At 40.5% G+C, this 19925-nt stretch overlaps 1 protein-coding gene across 1 annotated transcript; it reads right to left on the bottom strand.

Moving 5' to 3' along the window:
- Window positions 1–6695: 6695 nt before the first annotated feature.
- SLITRK4 (SLIT and NTRK like family member 4) lies at window positions 6696–11864 on the bottom strand. Its single transcript, XM_075513136.1, has 2 exons — window positions 11606–11864; window positions 6696–9259 (listed from the first exon to the last, which is right to left on the bottom strand). Exons 1-2 carry the CDS (start codon window positions 11862–11864, stop codon window positions 6696–6698), a joined length of 2823 nt encoding a protein of 940 aa, XP_075369251.1.
- Window positions 11865–19925: the final 8061 nt, after the last annotated feature.

Consider the following 19925-nt stretch of genomic DNA (forward strand, 5'->3'; position numbering starts at 1 on the left):
ATCCAAGGCACACACAAATGTATCCACATCTCAGTTAAAAGCCTTGTTAAGAAATATGTATCACATCTGGTTTAACCTAAATAATTTGTCCAAGACTTCAGTGAATAGTGACACCAAAACCTAGCTTGGGTAAGTGGGTGCAGATGCCTGCAGGATTTAGCCCGCAGTCTAACTGTCAGGATTCAGTTGACTGAATCATATTTACGTTACACTGTACACCTTACAGTCAGGAAAAGCCTTGATTTTCCAGCTTCAAAAGCCCAGCATGAATCTTCCTAACGGAAGCTTAAACCATTTCCTACTCCTCTCTGTTTCAGATCATACATCTGACATGACTCAGAAACCATCCAGGAAAGTCTCCTACAATATGCCTTTTTTTAGCTGGTTTTTGCAAATTGACAAATCCTAGTCCTTTGCCTCTTTGGAAACTGCTGTTAACCAATGTCTAGACAAACATTCAGCTGTAAGGGACTGAGCACACTGAAGGTGAAGTGAGAGCATGAAGTGGAAGGATGCCCTGGAAGGTCATAGTGCACACATTTCTAGGAAATTACATGAAATTAAATCAAGAAATGAAATGCTTGTGGATGAGGGAAACTGAGGAAGATTTCTTTGTTATTGTACATATGCAAAATTACTACTAAACCATATAGAGATCACCTTTTGCTTTCTGGTTAAACAAAGACCAAAGGGACAATGATGTAACACTTGTGTACCCATCGGAGTTGATTTACAGTATTTTAAGCCTTCGCGTACACACACATAGATGTACATATATACATTCATATACACACATATACACACATACAAAAAATTAAGATTTAGTACCAGCTAGGTCTCTTTTTCTTATCTGATTGCTATTTGTGCTTTTAAGAAGTTATTTAGTGTTAAATGACTACAAAAATTCCCAGCAAAGGAATGAAAAATCAATATAATACAGCATCAGTCTGTTACTAATGACTGGTATTTAAAACCTAACAGACTGCTCAAAATGTACTGTTTTCAGACAATAAATAAATAATCTCAAGTATTACTAATGAACATGATCACGTATTACTAATGAACATGTATAAAATTAACAGTAAAATAAAGATACTTACAATGAACTCCCTACTTAATGAGAAAGAAGAGCAGGGTAAGTTTGTTCCATTATAGGGAGAAAATAAGTTGTATTGCTAAGATAGCATTTTTATGTGATGTATATCCCAAGTCATATTAAACCAGCAAATTCAAATAGTTTTGTATCCATAGTACATCTACAGGATGCCCACAGCTCTTGAATCATTGTAGAGTTCCACTGATATCAAACGGACACAGGACTGCACCTATTCTATATTCTGCCCTACAGTTATTTGAGACTAACAGCTTTACCACACAAATCAATAGACCAAAAAGCAAGATTATATTTTATTTAAAGTAAAAAATTACTTAGCTTATTTTTTATTTCAATGACAGATAGATCAGCTCCTCACCTAATATGGTAAATTTCTGCTTTGTGTTCACTAGGGTAAGGCTGATTTGATTCCATTGAAGTCTGTTGAGTCAGTCTAGATTTACATTGGTAAATTTCTGAGATGAGTTTGTCCCTGAGCATTAACATTCCTATTTTTATTTTTCAACACAGCATCAATCAGAATACATAAGGATGAATGAATTGCAATTAGAAATAAAGACTAAATAATGGAAAAACATATTAACAGAAAACTGCCAAGTTCCTCTACATTCAGGAAATCAGTGCACACATATTATTTTCAAAACATTAATACTTATTCTTGATTCTCCAGTTTTTCTTTAGAAAGAAATTCTATGGAATATATACATAGGCCTTTTTCAATTAAAGAATTAAAAAAGTTTGCTTCTAATGTTACACTGCAACTGGCAGTGAAAAAAATCCATATCAAGTCCTGATTTTCTAGTCCATATCACATTCTGTTTCTTGTTTACCACCATTATAATGCATTTTAAATCCTACACAACAGGGAATGTTTAATCTAGATGTAATTCTGTTCCTGCTCTTCTCCCCTCCCGTGCAGATTTTTGCTAGGCTTTGTAAAACATTTTTACTACACAATCTAAATTTTGAAGTTAAACAACCTAAAGACGTCTTTTCACCTTTCATTTATAAAACTAACGTAACCAATTGAAATGGTATATGGATTGATATTTTTCTTTTTGCTAAGGATAAACTAACTTTTCTTTCCTCTGAAAAATGGTCATATTCAAAATGGTTAATGAGGAGGGAGCAGAATCAAAACAAATGCCCCTAGCATTACCTGATTGTTCCTCTAAGCACATCTGTGTTGAAGATCTCAGAATCCAACTAAAAACTAAATTCTGCTTGTGTTACTAATGCAAAAAAATTTCACTGACTTTGGAGGGACTATTTGTATAACAGAGGCAAGAAGGATTTTGTTAGACAACAGAAGATGGGAAAAACTTTCTTAAAAATAATAAATTATCGAGGTGATTAGAAAACATTACTGTTTAACTACTTTATAGATTCTCTTTCATCCATATACAAATGATCTGAAAGAGAATATTACAGGCATTTAACACTAGTTTCAGAAATAACCAAACAATTTTATTAATATTTCATACACATTTTTAAGTCAACACTGGCTAATATTTTGATGTTGCTGAAGGCAAGCAAAATTCATTAAAAATAGCTTTCTGTGTTTTACATTGGACTGGATGTTATAAGTAACTATCTTAATTATAAACTAACCTAGAATAGTAATGATTGAAGCAGGGTAAAACCAATACCTTTTGTTTTCTTTACTTTATTTCAAAATAGAGTGATTATAAATACAATCTTGTTATATCTCCTTCCCAACTCTTTGGATGCAACAAAAAAAAAACCCTCACTGTGCTCATTTCATACAATATCAATGTACAAATCATGCAAAAGATATTATAGATATTATACCACCATTAAATTCTGGATGTGTTTTGTTGATTCTGAAACATTTTTTAACATTATTCACAAGGCCATGCCTTTTGTAATTTATATTGTCATTATGGCTTTTTTAAAAAAAATCTTTTAAAAAAATATTTTTATACTAGATTTCTATATTATTGTCAATCTTGAACAGTAAATGCAAAACATAAATTGTCTAATGGTCTTGCATTCTTGCACCACGGTAGTTGCTTTCTGATAAAATTGCACAATTTTTTTGTTTGTCAAGGAAACGATTACACTTTATTGATTTTATATAAAAATGGAAACTTCTTTATAATACAATGAAGACAACAGATTATGTTAACACCTTCACTGATTTAATTTATGTCTATGGGTTTTAACAGCCATTTTACAAGCATGGCCACTCAAACCAATATAATGAACAGATAAATCTGTTAAGCCATATCTGAAGAGTCACCTTCCCAGATTGACTGGCTATAGATTTGAATGGACATTACACTAAAACTGCTGTGCAGACACATACTCTGTTTCAAAACATGGAGGAAATGAACTGACATTAAGGTTGTCATTCAAAGTAACAGTTTCACAGAAATATAGTGTTTTGCCCACTTCTGCATTCTTCACTCACACTATTATGCCTACATATTGCACCATATATGTAAAACACTTAGGAACAATTTCTATAGGAAGGTCCGGATTGTGCAACCTTTATTGATGCTGGTGAACCTACACTCAACTGCATAATCCCAAAAGAGTCACTGGGCTCTATGTATTATACACAATGTTTCTGAGCTGGCTCTTTTTGAAGTCAATGACAAAACTCTATCTAAGCCCCACTCCTGGACAGGTGTTTAATTATTAGCTCATGAATAATACCTCTGCACATGATTTAGGTTGAGCTTAAATGCTTTACTGGATTGGGACCTCAATGAGCAGGAAAATCTGACCCAGTGTAATGGTACAGCATAATGGTTCAGTTCTTCCTCTTTTGATTAGTGAATAGAAGACCTCACCAGAAAAAAAAACCAAACAAACAAACCACAACACAACACAAAACAAAAAAAACCTAAATTTTTTAGCTGAGGAAGGTATGATCACTTATCATTGTTCTTTTAACTCGGGGCAACACGAGTGATAAGCACATCAGTTTTAACATCACTTAAAAGTATTAGCTTATTTGCTATTTTTAATATTTTTAACACATGCCTCTTGAGAGAAGGGTATGGGACATGACAGTCTCTGACAATGCACTGAAGTGTGTCAGAAGCGTTATGCTTTGGCAAATCCCAGTGAAGCTTGACACATCCTCAAAGCCATGCAGCACGGTGCAGAGCAGGCACAGTGACCCATTATTCTCAGACTACTGATGGAGCCATTATAGTCTATCACGTCAGTGCATCTTTAACACTTCTTAATCCACAGACTCATGACACAATAAGCTCAAATGTTCTTATTCAAGCCTTGGCCATGTATTGCATCATTGGGCAACCAAGAACTTTTTATGCTAGCAATGCATATGTACATAGCATCCATGTCCTGAAAATCCCTATGACATCCTGAATTAAGTCAATTATTGTGCATGGATAGCAGCAGCTTTTTGAAAGAAACTCAGCCATTAATTTATCTATTACAATTTTATTATCTGAAGTTATGTATATACTTTGTAGTATGGAGAAAAATAATAAAACAACCCTCTTTCTAAGTTACAAGAGCATAAACAAATGTTTGAAAGTAGAAAAATGTTGTCTTTTTTTGCTTTCTCTTAAATAAAGAAGCAGTGCCTTTTTTTTTTTTTTTTTTGTAAACTTTGTAAAAATATACTGCAGGCTGTTTGCCAAGTATCATTCCAGAATAAAAATTTCACAGCAGTCATAAAGCCCTGAAATTAGAGGTTTATAATGGAAAAGCTGACACAGCCTTCTCCACAGCATTATTATTGGGTCTTGCTGTAATATTTGCTAATTTCAAATTCATGAAAAACGTTCACGTTTATATCCTACTAATCTTAATTGATTTATGTATTGATTACAAAAGGTGTGTGCGTGTGAGGAAGGTTCTGGAAGCAAAGGAGATAGAGGGTCTTATCCAAAGCTCATTGAAATGAATGAAAAAATTCCTTTTCAAGTGAAAGAACTTTAGTTAATCTCATAGTATAGATTTGCTATATAATGCTTTACCAATATATCTCCATTCTCATCTCAAAGTACCATCTATCAGTAAGATACAGTGGGGATTTTCCATTCTCCTGACTACTTTTTTTTTCCTAGCTATTCAGATTCAGCTTTCACAAAGGCAAGTTTTTACTCTCTAGATACGAGCTACACAATACGCTGAACTGAGACCACTATATTCATTTTACACTGTGGTTTTAAATAGACATGATTTGCCATATTGTTCACTGTTCTGATCAGTTTTTTCTGACTGACAGCAGCCAGACAGATAATAAGAACAGAAAACTTATGTATATACAATTAAAATATTACCCTTACCATGAATTCCTGTAAATACTTATAGTGAAAACTATTTAGATTAAGCTGTAGAGACCTGAAAAGCAAGACAACTGATGGCAAATAATTGCCTGAGACACAATACTAGAAAACTAATGAATCTATTTTAAAATGCACCATTGGTAACAAATCTGAAATAAGATAATATGCTAATTTCACAAGAATAGTACAGAACAATTTTATTATTATTATATCTGATCACTTAATTCTGGATAATTCTATACATTACATCCCCGGTTTCTGTTTGGTATATTGTTCTGTTTTTATTTATACTGAATGATTAATGCATTGTGATCAGGGAAACAAGTCAAGCATATTAAATACATATTAAGGAGTACATATTTTTCCTATTTAGTATACAAAGTATTTCATAAATATGAATTATATTACAAAAATAATTTCTGCTACGCTCACACAGTAAGCACTTTGACAATTTTGGACAACCTGTTGGGGTTGCAAGTGTTTCACATAACTGAGAAGGAACTCTAGTTTTAATTGGAGATGAGTCTTAGAACAGATTCTGCATAAACATCAAATATTCTCTTCAGATGCCGCAAATACTGCAGAAGTCAGTTTGAACTATTTTCTTTCTTTTTTTTTTTTTAATTTTATGTATAGACATGTATGCTTCAAGTGGTCAAATTTATTTCATAAGTATGTAATGCATGGTATATTTTAAACAAATATTTGCACAATTTAACATTATAATTCCAGTGGTTTCAAGATGCAGGCCATAAATGTAACCAATTTACACATATTATCGAATGTTCTCTCTTTGCATGCTTGTTACTTTTCAGATAATCTTTAAACAGTGCCATTACAACACCACAAATCAAAGGATTACTCCAGTTCCACCAACTTAAATCCACGTGCAGGATGAAGGACCCAGCTGAGGTACAAATACCAGTACCAGGTTTCTTGTGTTTGTTCTAACAAATCACAAGGAGACGATGGTTTTGCATTTAAGGTACAAAACATATATGCCTCTTGAGGTTAAATTCAGTGTAATGTGTATAAAGCATCCCTTTGGCAATAGAGTTTGCAGTATCCCTACAGGATTCCACAGGGCATGAGCTTTATGTAGTAAAATCTATTAAGGAAATTCTCCTCTACTTGACAAATCATATGCAGTTATAGTTAATCAGACACCCTTGGATACACCTGCCTCTATGCCTATCAATATAATATAGTATTTGGAAGTTAAAAGTCAACAAAAGGCACTTTCATCATTAAATAAATGTCCTCTGTAGGCAATAAGATTGCATGACCTATATTTTATTCAAAGCTGTTTGTTCTTCAAGGACTTGTAGGTAGTCAGGTGAACCTTGAAGTTTAGCTTTTAGTTCAAAGTATTCACTTTTTCTTTGTTCTACTACGATTTTACTATGATTACCACCTATTAGAGATTTATTGGGTTTTTTGTCTTGTTGTTTCTCTGGATAACGTATTTCAAAGCCACTGACCCCTATGCTGTTGTATTCTTTTTTACTTTCAAGAAAATTTTGAATAAATACATTGGAATCCCTCCCAGGGAATAACTCATCCAGTTCATCAATTGTGCTAAGTCTTTTTCTGGTATCCACATGCAATAAATCTTTCTCCTTATCATTAATATTTCTCAGAATGACTTTTTGCCCTGGTGGGTCAGCAAACGTGAAGCCTGTTTCAGACTCTTTTAAGCCACAGGTATGACTTTTGCTCATCTGCTCAATGGTTTGAGGAATGAAGGCCTCTGCACCTAGTCCGTCTTTTTTGTTTGACTTGTGATCGTGCTTTCTTAGCTGCAGTTGCATAGAACTGCATTCTTGATTTCCAATCCCTTCATGCTTTACTGTTGGTTTTTTGTTGCGCCGAAGCACAAAAACAAGAAGACAAAAAGCAACAAACACCGTTAAAATAAGCACAACTAATATGCTTAAGATCAGGATGGACAATGGAACTGGGCCACCAGGAGGACTCCGAACTGGTCCCAGTGGTGTTGTAAAAGTAACAGCGGGCATAGGACTCGTGAACAGAGCAGATGGCTTGTTTAAAAGTTTAGGACAGAGGATCTCATTTTTCAGAGACTTAAGTTCAATGTTAGCAAACTGTACAGGTGTTTCACATTTCAATTCCTTCACCACAATACCTTCATTTAGCTTTTCAAGCCACAGTTTTAAAGCAACTAAATCACAAGTGCAGTCCCATGGATTACCTTCCAAATCAATTTGTGTAAGAGATTTTAGCTGATCAAGAACGCCACTTACAGGTAAATACATGAAATGATTGTTCCTCAGATTCAGCCTAGCAAGTGGTGCACCAGCAAAAATGTATGCTGGCAAGCTTCGTAGAAGATTGTTGTTCAGGTAGAGCAACTGCAAATTTGGCATTAAGTCAAAGGTGCCTGCTAGGATTTCTTTGATAACATTGTATTCCAAATACAGATATTGCAAGTTGTGGAGGCCAGCAAACATTTCTGGGCTCAGACGCTCTATCTGATTGCCATTGAGATACAATCTCCGTAAATTTGTAAGGTTGCGGAAAACTTCTCCTTTGATCACTGAAATCCGATTGCTGCCTAAATGTAGCAAATCCAACCCCTCAAACTCAATGAAATCTGTAGTGTCCACATCCTTAATATAATTGCCATTTACATGCAGTTTCTTGGCATTTAAAGGTTTTGGTATGAGTTCGGCCATTGACTCTATATTTCTTTCTTGGCAGTTTACACTTAATCCCAAGTCTGAAGGATGCGTTTTGCAAACACAAGGAACTGGACAAGGAGTTAAAGGAGGCACCCTGGTCTGGTAAGATACAATTTGACTGAGATTGCGATTAGATAGTGCTTTGCCTGCTACTATCCCCGAGATCTTCGAAGGATTTGTAGTCTTTGGCGGCTTTGTGACTAATCTGTGCACTGATGTTTGAGTGGTGTGGCCATTCGGTGTGCTGTAACCAGGCTCCAGCTGCGAGGGAGGCAGAATGCGCACATCAAAATCACTCCCTGTCCCCACGGAGCACAGCTCTTGCTTGTTGGTTTCTTTCAGCAGCCTTCCATACAAGTCACTGGGCGTTTCACAGATAGCTTCTCCAATGTAGATGTTATAGGGCATGTTCTCCAGCCACGCTTTCAAAGGCAACAAATCACAAGTACAATTCCAGGGGTTGTCTTCCAGCTGCAATTCGACAATTCGCCCAATGTGTTCCAGAACTCCAATGTATGGAAGCTTCTGTATTCGATTCCCTCGTATATCCAGATGGGTTAGAGAAGCAAATCGAAAAATGTTATCAGGAAGGAATGAAATCAGATTGTCATTAAGGATCAGGACTTTCAGCTTGTGAAGCTTATTGAAGGCTCCCCGTTCAATAAACTTGATTAAATTGTAGTCAGCTTGGAGATACTCCAAGTTCTCTATGCCAAGGAAAGTGTCAGCTCGGAGAATCTTTAATTCATTGTTGTTCAAGTGCAACTGTTTTAATGCACTAAGACCCATAAAGGCCCCTCCCTCAATGTTCTGTAACTTATTATTACCCAGTTGCAAGGACACTGCATGTGTAAAATTAAGAAAGGTATTTGGATATAGAATAATTAGCAGGTTGTTTTGAAAGTTGAGGTGGTAAAAATTAGACCATGGTGGTTTAAGCTGATTTGGTCTGTAGACTGCAACCTTCTCACAGTTGACATAGAGTACATTCTCAACTGACACACAGGAGCAAACATTGCAAATTTCCACAGATATATCAGCATCTGCAGTTGTAGAAGAAACTGGAGATGACAGAACCAGAAAGAGCCACAGAAACATCTTCTTGTGATCAGCAAGCAACCTTAGGCTCCTGAACAAAGATAAAGAATCTAAAGAACAAAGAAGGAAAGAAAAAAGAAAACGTTTTTCAGTTGTCATTGTTCCAAAACGTCATTTGGGTTAAAAATTGTATTCCACTGAGCTACTGTACCTGCCAAGGATTATAGATAAACTACAAGCACTGAATTTAAAATAACATGAAAGGGTTTAACAACCAAACAAATACATGGGAGCTAGAATGATTTCAAATATGGAATGTGAATCTCTGTAGACAAACACAAATAACTCTGAGGTCTGTCAAATATATTCCTCTCTCTTGTACATGCCAAACATGCATAACTAACAAAGTAAAATAACCAAAGGAGATTCCAATTTTATGCATATTTACTCTCCTCAATCCTGCACTGCTCATATGTTGCTGTGCATTTCAGGGATATTAAACACAAATGCTGATGTTATGCATGCCCAAACATCTGGGCTGGGATAGCACAATATAGAAAGGATGAAGATGCAGACACAAAAAGCAATGTAAATACTCAATGTATGTATCTATAGCATCAACACATACAGATTATCACTACGCTAATAGTGAGATTCACTCAAGGGATACATAGGCATGCACACACATTGCTTCTGTCACTTACTATACCTAGTTTAAATAAATAGGTGATAAACTGATCGCAGAAATACAATGAACTATCCACAAAACAAGAAGATCAGCTCTGGGTGACCAATGGAAGCACACAGATATGGAAGAAGCATGCACAGACATACAGCCCCATCCCCAGGAATAACAACAATACCCTGACTTGCAGGGCAAAACAAAGTCACAATTCACCAGCCTGACACTACTGAAACCTGAGAAGAACTTTTTTTTTGTAAAACATTATGTGATTTGCTCTTATCCCCGCACTGATACAGAGGTGGCTTTCAAGAACCCTTCACATATAGTCAGGCCAGCTGAGCTGCCATTTTTTACGCAGAAGAACTGGAACCACAGCATTTCCTCTGAGTGAGAAGGTAGCTTTTTTTTTTTTTTAAACAGATCAGTCAATAATCAATACATTGCTCCCCCCACCTTCCCCATTCCCCCTATTTCCCAACTTGTCCCTTTCATTTCCTGCTGTGGGAAGCCACCGAGTTGGCAGGAGGGAGTCAGGGTGGAAGTGGAGAAAGCCCGAGCCAGCTGGAGGGAGGAGAATCGGGCTGGAGGGAGCCGCAAGGAGGGGAGGATGCACCGGGGGACCTGGAAGGGAGGGCAGAGGAGGGATGAGGGAGGAAGGAAGGGAGGACAGAAGGAGAAGAGGGAGAGGGAAAGCTGAGAGGAGGTAAGGAAGGAAGAGGGGATGGGGTGGCTGAAGGGATCAAGGAGGCCGCGGAGAGGGTCCACGGGGAGAAGAGGGAGCACAGCAGCCGCTGCTGATCCCCGCAGGCTCCCGACCCCGGCTGCGGCGAGCGAGCCCACAGGGGCAGCCCGATGCCGCCGCGCCCCCACCGCTCCATCTCCCTCCTCCTCCCAGGCGCCGTCCCCCCGTACCCCTGCCTCGCCCACGCTCGAGTCCCCTCTTCCTCCTCAGCCCTGGGGCCCCGGCCGGTGCCGAGCAGGCACCCTGCGGGCGCTGCGCGGGGCTGGTGGCCGGTCGGCAAGGCCGGCCAGGAGTGCAGGTACTACCGCAATTTTTTGCCGCAACCGGCTCGGCTGGTGCCGGCTCCCCTCTGTCGTGGGCGCCCCGTCGCCCTCTGCCTCCCGGCGGTGGAAGGCAGGAGGGACAGGGGCGCACACACACCGCACGCACATGCTGGCTGGGAACGGGCACAGCGCGGCGATGCAGCCCAGCATCCCTTCCACCCTCCGTTTGCAACAAGGCACAACCGTGGTCCCCGCCGCCAAATGCTCCCCACCCTCCTTCAGCACCTTTGCAAAGTCCAGCCCGCAGCACATTCACACACCCCCTTCCCCCGGCCGCACTGATCCTGCCCCCCCCCGTCCCTCCCACACCTCCACCGGCTTATCCGGGCCGCCCAACCCCAGTCCCTCCGCTCGCCCGCTTCCCCGGAAAGGATGCGAGCGGGCAGCGCTGCGCCGGGTGCCGCTGGCCCGGGGCTCCGGGAGGCGGCCGGCTGGCGGGGAGAGGCGAGCGCGATGGAATAGAGGCTCCGGCAGGAAGCCACCGTCGCCTCGTCCCCCCTCCCCGCCCCCCTTTAAAATAACAGCAGTAATTGTTATAGCAATGAAAACAAAGCCTTCGGAGTAATTAAAAGAAATAAAAAAGCCAACGTAAACGCAGCCCCTCCATACTCCCCCTCCCCGCCCGCACTCACGCCCGGCGGGGCGGACGGCCGCCCCCGGCGATGCTCCCGGCGGCGCTCCGCGGAGAGCCCGGCACCTTCCCTACCTCGGCGGCCGCGGTCGCCGCGGCCCCGCTCCGCTGCGCTCCACCGCTCTCCCCGCGAGGTCTCCCCTCCGGCAGCTCCGCGGACGCACCGAGCGGCGGGGGCAGCCGGGCGCCCGCCCGGGCGAGCACCCCTGGCCGCGCTGGGCGCCGAGGCGCGGAGCGAGGCGAAGCCCGGCGCTGCAGTACCCCGGCGGGCTCCGCCGCATGCAGCAACCGCCTCGCTGAGCCCTGCCCCGACACCGCGGTCCCCCGCACACATGCGGGGAGAGGATCCCTCTGCACACGTAACCCGCTCCCATCGCACTGCTCTCGCCCACCCCTTGCACGCAGAGAGAGCCCCCTCCCCTTCGCCACACGCGCACTCGCACACACAGATGCACGCACGCACCAAGCGCTCGGGCGCTGCTTTGGAGGGGAAGGAGACGCCGCTCCGGGGGAGCGATCCCGGCGCATCGCAGCCGCGAAAGCCTCTCCCGCACGCCTGGAGGCGCGCCGCGCCGCCGTTACCTCTCCCGGGGAGATGCCGGGCTGCGCCCCCGCGGAGCTCAAGCGGGCGCGGCGGGGCGGGAGGCGCCCCCGGGGGCGGCGAGAGCGGCGGGGCCCCGGTGCCGCGCCGGGCGCCGCGGGGCTGCCATGGGCGGCGCGCCGCAGCTACAAGTGCGGCCCGGGGCGCAGCCGGGACGGGGCCATCCCGACCCCGCTCGCCCGCCCAGCGCCTGGGTGTGCTCCGCTTAGCACCGCGGCTTGGAAAAGCAGAGTGGGGAAGGAAAGGGAAGGGAAGAAAAGAAAAGAAAGGACTCTCTCCCCCATCTTTTCTGACGATCTTCCCCCCCCGGCCTGAAACAAAAGTAGAGGTGGAAACTGAGTGGGCAGAATGGTAACATTTGCTGCATTTAATGTGAATTGCAATTATGGAACGAAATCGCTGTGAGGAGACATACCCGACCCGTTCTTAAGACAACACAGCTATTTGTGTATCTCATTCTCTGTGGTTAGGTGAAATTCCTCCTCTGCTTAGGTAACAGCTGCAGTCTGATGAAAAAAATCCTCTAACGTTATGCACTTGTGCAAAACAGATTCTGCTAATTAAGAACTCCTATTTACTCTACCTTTCATAATATACTTTAAAATGGTAATGAATACCCCCAAACGAGGTGACATCTCTTTCCAAGGCAGAAGAGTCAGTTAACCAAATGAAATCTTGCAAGGGGAGTTCAACTGCTTGTCCTTTACCATGAGTGCTAACATAATTCAGTTAGAAAACTGTTTATGTATTGCACACATACCAGTTGTGAGTGCTAGTTCTGGGCAGTAAACATCAGGGAATGGAAAACAGCAACTGTTTTCTTCATTTACAGAAATGAAATAAATAGCTTGCTCCAAAGGCTGACTGCATCTAATTGAAATAATTGCAGAATGTTATTTTGCATTATGCGGATAGACTGATACCTGAAAACAAATGCAGCTGAGACATCAATAATTTGCATATCACAACAGAACTGAAAGTGATCTGTGATTAATATTCAGCCAATTAAAAAATGAAGTCTTTAAAATGTAAGCTCTCTTAATTATTGAACCATTAATAAAGTGCTGTTCAAATAAAAGGGAATGCATGTATATAAAGGGCCCAGTTTAGCAGGATTTGCATGTAGTTTAAGCTGAATTTTTCAAACTCTACTTAAATAAACTTATGGAATAGAAAGCAAATGTCTAGAATATAATTCATTTAGGAAGATATCTGGGTTATAACTCTGTTTTAACAACAGACACAGAAATGCAGGTGTAAAGATCAAGGTGCCGGTTTTGCTTAACCAGCTACATTAAGCTGGATGTTAAACTAATTCCTTGCTTATTTAGTAGGTGAAAGAGCATATAGACAGTATCAAAGACAGATCACTACTCCCACCACCATTCAAACAACTGCTTAGAGACCAAATCAAAAATCAAACAAGGAGCATAATAAAAGATCATATTTTAACCAAGTAAACTGTGAAATAATTAAGTTTTTAAGAGAACTGAAATTGCACTATAACTAAATAATTCTTGGTGTTTTTATTGTAAGTAGCTATTAACAATGACATATGTTTATGGTGTTCTAGAACTTATCTGAGAAGGAAACTTAGTTATGCAACACAATTTCATTATTAGGGTTTTAGTATGTTGTATTTTTATATTTATTTCTAATTTACAGTCATGAAAAATAACTCCTCCTCCAAATCTTATTTAAGTGGTTTCTAAGCTACTTAGAAAGAAGCTACTTGTCCTAACCTACAACATGTCAAACTCACTAAGATTTAGGCCTATATGTCAGGACAACAAACCAAACCAAACTGAGGATAACTTTAAAGTATAACATAAGCACAAGCTTAAGTTCAGGACTGTGATCCAAGATGATGATGTGCTTAAGGAATAAATCACTTCAACGGATTACATCCTGGTTACATCCTGGAATCACTTGGTTGTACCCCTTTCTTTGAGTTCTTGCTAGAAGTTCTGTCACCATCAGTAGAAATTTTCTGTGTAGCCTAATGGTAGATAGTAATTGGAAGACCGCAGAGACAGAAAGGGCAAGTTGGATTATCTGGTCTGGTTCCCTGAAGTTTACAACATTACTTCAGGCTACACACCATGCCCATTATTGTAATCTCTAACCTTTTCTTAAATTTCTTGCTGTGATGGAACCTCATTCATCTCCTTTGATTTTTTTCTGCCTGTCTGTTGTTTGCTACAGGAGCATGTATTTTTCCTTCTCCAGTTTAGCAAAAGGAGAACAAAAGCTAACAAGCAGGTAGATTAGTTACATGATTTTCTGCAAAGAGAAGTATCTGAAGAAAAGGTAGAAATGTAAGATATACTACTTCCCACCCAAGAAGACACATACAGGGTGGCGTTCAGTAATGGTACAATTAGCTTATCAATAATGTCATTACCATATCTAAGTAGAAGTTCTTGGGAGAGAAAGGTAATTTTTACTCTTGGCTACTGAAATTCATCATGCAATCTGCTCAGAAATTACAGAAGCCTATTTATATTTTGTTTCCTTTCACATTTTTGTGAAAGCTTCTGAACAACACTTTTCTTCTAAACACACAAACATGCTTGGTCACCTACCTCTCCCAATTTACTTCTGGGCTGATGCAGGAACTTGAGACTGAAACTGTGCTTTACATGCGTTCAAAGTCTGCCAGGCGAAAAACCTTCCTGTAACAGAATCATCAAAATGCAGAGGCCAGTCAAGATGCTGAATCTACTGCTCACAGCATGAAACCTTGGAGAGCATTTTCCTCAAGCTGTTCGGCATACATGCAAATAGGACTTCAGCTGAAGTCAAGGGGAGTTCTGTGCAATAAATTGCTTTGTTTTTTCATCCACAGTAATTTTCTGAGTGAGAAATGAACCGATAGGAAACAGGAGCTAAACATCCTACTCATTCCTGGGCATTTCCAAGTACAATTTAAGATACAGTATCTGAACTCAGTCTGCATGTGTACACATAAGTCGCAGGGAGGAGGTGTCTTTCATACAGTTGCCAACGTCCTACCTTTATGCTATCTATGGATGCATGGGCATCCTAAACACTTTTCCACAGGCACTGAGTTGCACTTTTCTGCTCTGTCTCCAGTTTGTTGTCATCGTGAAAATGAAATAAGGGTTAGTACCCAGTAGTTTGAACTAACCAGAGATACTGATGACCGACACACCCGTGGCTCTTGAAATCAGAAGACCAAGACAAGAAATTGCGATTGCTGTAACCAGCATGGGAGCATGCTTTCCTTGTTCATGTGCTGACATCTGTACTGGCCAGCTGTGAGCAAGCCTTGCGTACCCAGCTGCCAAAAAAACACCTGGGAGAGAAGCAGTGTGTACACAAATGTATTTGGGTTGTTCTGTTTGAAAATGTTCATGCCAGGAGTAGAAACTCGTATAAAAAGTCTCCAGAAATTAATGGAAATCCCTTTGGATCAGGATCTGTTTTATAATTAATATGTAAGCACTACATCTTACTCTTCCCTTTTCCCAAAGGATGGTAAAAATAGCCCAAAAGTTCATGTTGTGGCCCTTCACACAGGGCCCAGGTAGAGAAGAAACTGTTTTGTTTGAACACATGGAAAGCTGGTTAACAATTCTTTGAATAGGAAAGCAAAGGTTTGTGTGGGCTCTGTCTGTTTCTGGAGTTTCCATGGTTAAACAATTTCTGTTAAACAAGTCTACAACATGTTTCTGCTCCCAGATAAATCAGTAACAACTGCCATACTCAGCAAACAACATCCAACACGGCAGAATACAACAATGACTCTGCAGCACTGTTATAATAGGGCTTCAACTGATAGGACATAGCCTTCTGAGGAGAAAAAAAAGGCAGTAACTCCACCCATTGTCCCCATCTTCTATTTATTTTGCCAGCCTGTCAGTCAGAAGAGGGGGAGAGCATCCTTGAAAACTCTGTATGTGCTAGAGTGAGTCCCCGCATGTGCATCCTTTTAAAGGTACAGCGTGATAGGAAACAGTGCAAGTCTGCAACACACTGAAGACAGAACCACTGTGAAAGAGTACTGTGCTAAATAAAGTGGAAGAAATGCTGTCAGATATATATCTCTGCTTGGCTCCATATTATTTCCACCTAACTTATTCTATTTTATCTAGGAGCCCTCTTCAATGTGCAACAAGTAACCCATCACCTGCTCCAGGAAAGCATCAACTGAGAAAACACTTAAATGCATGCATCCCTTCAACAGGGATTGGCAGGGATTTTTCATTCCATTTTTTCCTACTCATTTGCAATGAATTGTTGTCTTGAATGTTCGATAAAGTGGGCATGCTGCTGGTAGTGGGTCTTCTGACTAACTCTCTTTGTAAACTCAGCCTGCAGGGATATCCAGCTCCATAACACTACTCTTGCCAGATTTTACTGTCAGGGCACAGTGGGTAGGCATTTAATTTCACTAAATTGCAAGATGTCCAGTGCTTTACTTATTTTCTTTCTCTATGCTCATTTACCCAGGGGTTGTTCACCCTCCAGCTCACTGTCAGAGGCTAAAGCCAAGCTTGGCCTATCCTCCTGCCCCCTGAGACAACAAAAAGCGTGACATCAGAAGACAAAGAAACTAATGAAAAAATAATGGATGAAGAACTTACCTGGGATATTTTTCCCTAAGGTTGTATGATATAAGGTTAAATGCAAAACCTAGAAGCAACTGCTGTTGTCCTACCCAAGTCTCTTGTGGGAACTGCTCACTAAACTGATTTCTCAGGAAGAGAAATATATTTAGAATAAGGATTCCGTGCTAGAAAACTCTGACATTATTGAATACACCAAATCATGAAATAACACTTCCTTCTCCCTGAGTGAATGGCCTATTAACTGAATAAAAGAACTATGCCCATGTACTGCAGAGAAAATTTAAAGAAATTTGACTGTGGTTGGAAATGATGGAGGATAGGAAGGAAAGAGGTACTCTAAGAAGGGGGAAAAATGTATTGCGTTACAAGGCTTGTTTCTTTGTTTGCTCCTAATAACTTTGTCTTCAAGAGTGGAGCAGGGGAAATCTTTTATGCTATGAATACCATACCTGTTAGGCTTTCAGTCAGGATTGGATGGGTTGAGGTCGCTTGACATTAACAGAATGTGAATTTAGAATATTCTAATTTAAGTTCTCACTCCTCCACGTTTTCCTCACATGTGAGACTATGTCTTATCACCTTCTGGAATTTCACAGACTTAAATGGGGCTTCTCACGTGTGTAAAGGTTGATGGTATAACTCCCTCATTAAGCTACCTGCAAGCAGAAAAGTCTCTTACTTTATTTCTCAGAAAGCTCAAGAATAAATTTACAATAAAAGTATGATAAAAGAGAATAAAATAATTGTCATTAAATCTTTAGCATGAAAAACAAACACTCTATTTTTGCTGAAGCTGGTGCTGGCTCTTGGACGAAGAGCTTCAAGCTGTGACAACGTGGAACAGGGAATGAGCACAGAGCAACTTGCCAGCTACTCTTGTCTCTCGGCACACTGGGAGAGTCACTCCCCAGCTACTGCGGTTCCTTTGCTCATCAGCTGAAAGACCACTGTGGCAGAATGAATAGGCACCTACAGAAGAAACCACGTGATTTAGACTTGTTGCTTGATTTAGGGAACAAATTACACTTAGGGGAAAATATGTGAAGCAAAATTAAGATATTGCATGGGTTTGCTCATTGCTCTACTTAAATCTGCTTTTGCTTCTGGGGTTTCTTTTGCAGCTGCCCTAATTTCCTCTACCTTTATATTTTCTATTAATTTCAATTAAGGCCTCCATAGGCTCATGAGCTAGCAGACTTTTTTATTATTGTTTTTAAAAGGGCCTACACTATCTTTCCTGTTGCCTCTAGACTATTGCAAAGGAATGTAGGAACATTGTCTTTCAAGAAAGAAGAGAAACTGCGGCTACTTCAGTAACTGAGCAGTGACATTTTTTTTAACCTAATGATTAAACACCAGTGCTGATCTGATAGAAACTGGCTTCAGGGAAGGGATGTTGAACCAGTAACCAAAAAAGACATGTATGCTTTTAACAACAAACATTTTGACACCATAGCAAAATGATCAGGAAAGAAATTGTAGTTGAGATGGATGTCTCACCCTCTTTAAGAATTTCAGCCCTGCCTGGGTGGAAGGGGGAATGTCCTCTCATTAGCTGGCTGCCTCACATAATTGCCTCCAAGGCCTGAGCAGCCAATCCAAACTGTTCTGAAAGCAGGTAGAACAAAATCTTCCTCATCTTAGTAAAGGCTTAAGCACAGCAATATGTAGAGGCAGCTCTGCTGCATTCTCCACTGGATGGATGCACCAGGGAACAGGAGCTGAACCATCAAAAGGAAGATGGAAAAAAACAGAAATATCTTTAAAAATTTAAAGTTAGGTTTTAGGGTGGGTAAAATAATTATTCAGGGCACTGAAGTCTTTCAAATGATTTTTTTTTAAACTTCCTACAGTTTACAAAGTATATCAAAAGAAAGAATTCTGACAATATGACACAACTCTTGTAATCACAGAGCTCCTAAGTGCGTCCCAGCTTCTCTCTACATGATATGCCTGATGTCTACAGATGAAACTGAGATGGGTGCTTAGAAAACAATGGCAGAGATGTAGGTACATTAGTAAGAAGGGCCAAGTTCTGCTCATTTTTGTATTTATGGGGTGGTTTCATGAAAGAGGGAAGCACTAACTATCTGTCCTCCTTGTTTCCCCTTATCACGTCCCTGCTACCAGCCAAAGGGTCTTGTCATACTCTTCCCTTGTGCCCTCTCTGGCACTTACTGGACCCTCCTTGAACCAACTTACTAACCTCAAAATAATGGCTTTTTTCTTCACTTGGTTAGGTTAGTTTTCAGCCAAATTAGTGAACTGAATGGGCTTACAAAGGGCTCCAGCATGTGTCAAAGCTGGTGTATGACTAATTGTGGGAGTACCCAGCCAATTACAGCGTGAGAGAGATAGGGGGAGGTATGAGGGGAGGATGAACTGGACTAAACACACAGCAACAGCATATGTTAAATGTTTTACAATGTCTTTTGTAGCTTCACAGTCACATAAATTCAATTTTAATCAAAGTTTATACAGAAAAGTAAAGTAGAAAAGTAAACTGTAGAGTTCCTTCACTCCACTAGAACAAGGTCTGGATTTTCTCACACTTGGACCTTTTAACTTTTAAAAAGGAAAGACATCTTTTCTTCCCACATGTCCATGAAATCTCATTTTCAGAAGAAACATTTATGCATATTTACTAAATAGTGAAAGAATCAAAGGCAGAATTATGTGAAAAGTCTAAACTTATGCCTGAATGATGGAAATATAGAATTCTCTCTAAAGGAGAATTCTAGCCTTATTGGAATCCTCTTGTGCCAGGAGAAGGATATGCGTGTTGACACATTCAGTATAACTAAAGAAATAAAAAATATTGTCTCTGCTTAATCTCAAGATCTATGACCTGCCAGACAAATCTGAAGCCAGCATGCTCTGAACATAAGGGGAAATTTATTTTATTAAATAAGTGATTCATATATCAATAAAGATATTCAGATATTCACATATCAATAAAGTAAGTAAGAAGCACTGCAGTAGGATGAAGAAGAAAAAAATGACATATCGTAACAAGGGGACCCTAGCAGGGATCACATTAAATAACTGAAGAACAGGCTTGAGTGACTGGAAAGAGCAGCAGAGAGGATAGTTTTAGGAAGCTTGTACAGAGTTTGGGAGGCTGGCTAGGAGTGCATGAATAACATTCATAGAGAACTTTATCCACTAATGGGACTGACAGAAGCTGACAATTATGACA

The sequence above is a fragment of the Mycteria americana genome, chromosome 10, assembly GCF_035582795.1.
Source record: "Mycteria americana isolate JAX WOST 10 ecotype Jacksonville Zoo and Gardens chromosome 10, USCA_MyAme_1.0, whole genome shotgun sequence".
Classification (NCBI taxonomy): Eukaryota; Metazoa; Chordata; class Aves; order Ciconiiformes; family Ciconiidae; genus Mycteria; species Mycteria americana.

What these genes read in the sequence shown, in the direction of transcription:
- SLITRK4 (XM_075513136.1), bottom strand. Translation starts at nt 11,864, where the DNA reads ATGTGTGCGGGGGACCGCGGTGTCGGGGCAGGGCTCAGCGAGGCGGTT. An exon ending in CGGCGACCGCGGCCGCCGAG is followed by an intron (nt 9,260 to 11,605) that starts GTAGGGAAGGTG and finishes TTTGTTCTTTAG; the next exon opens with ATTCTTTATCTTTGTTCAGG.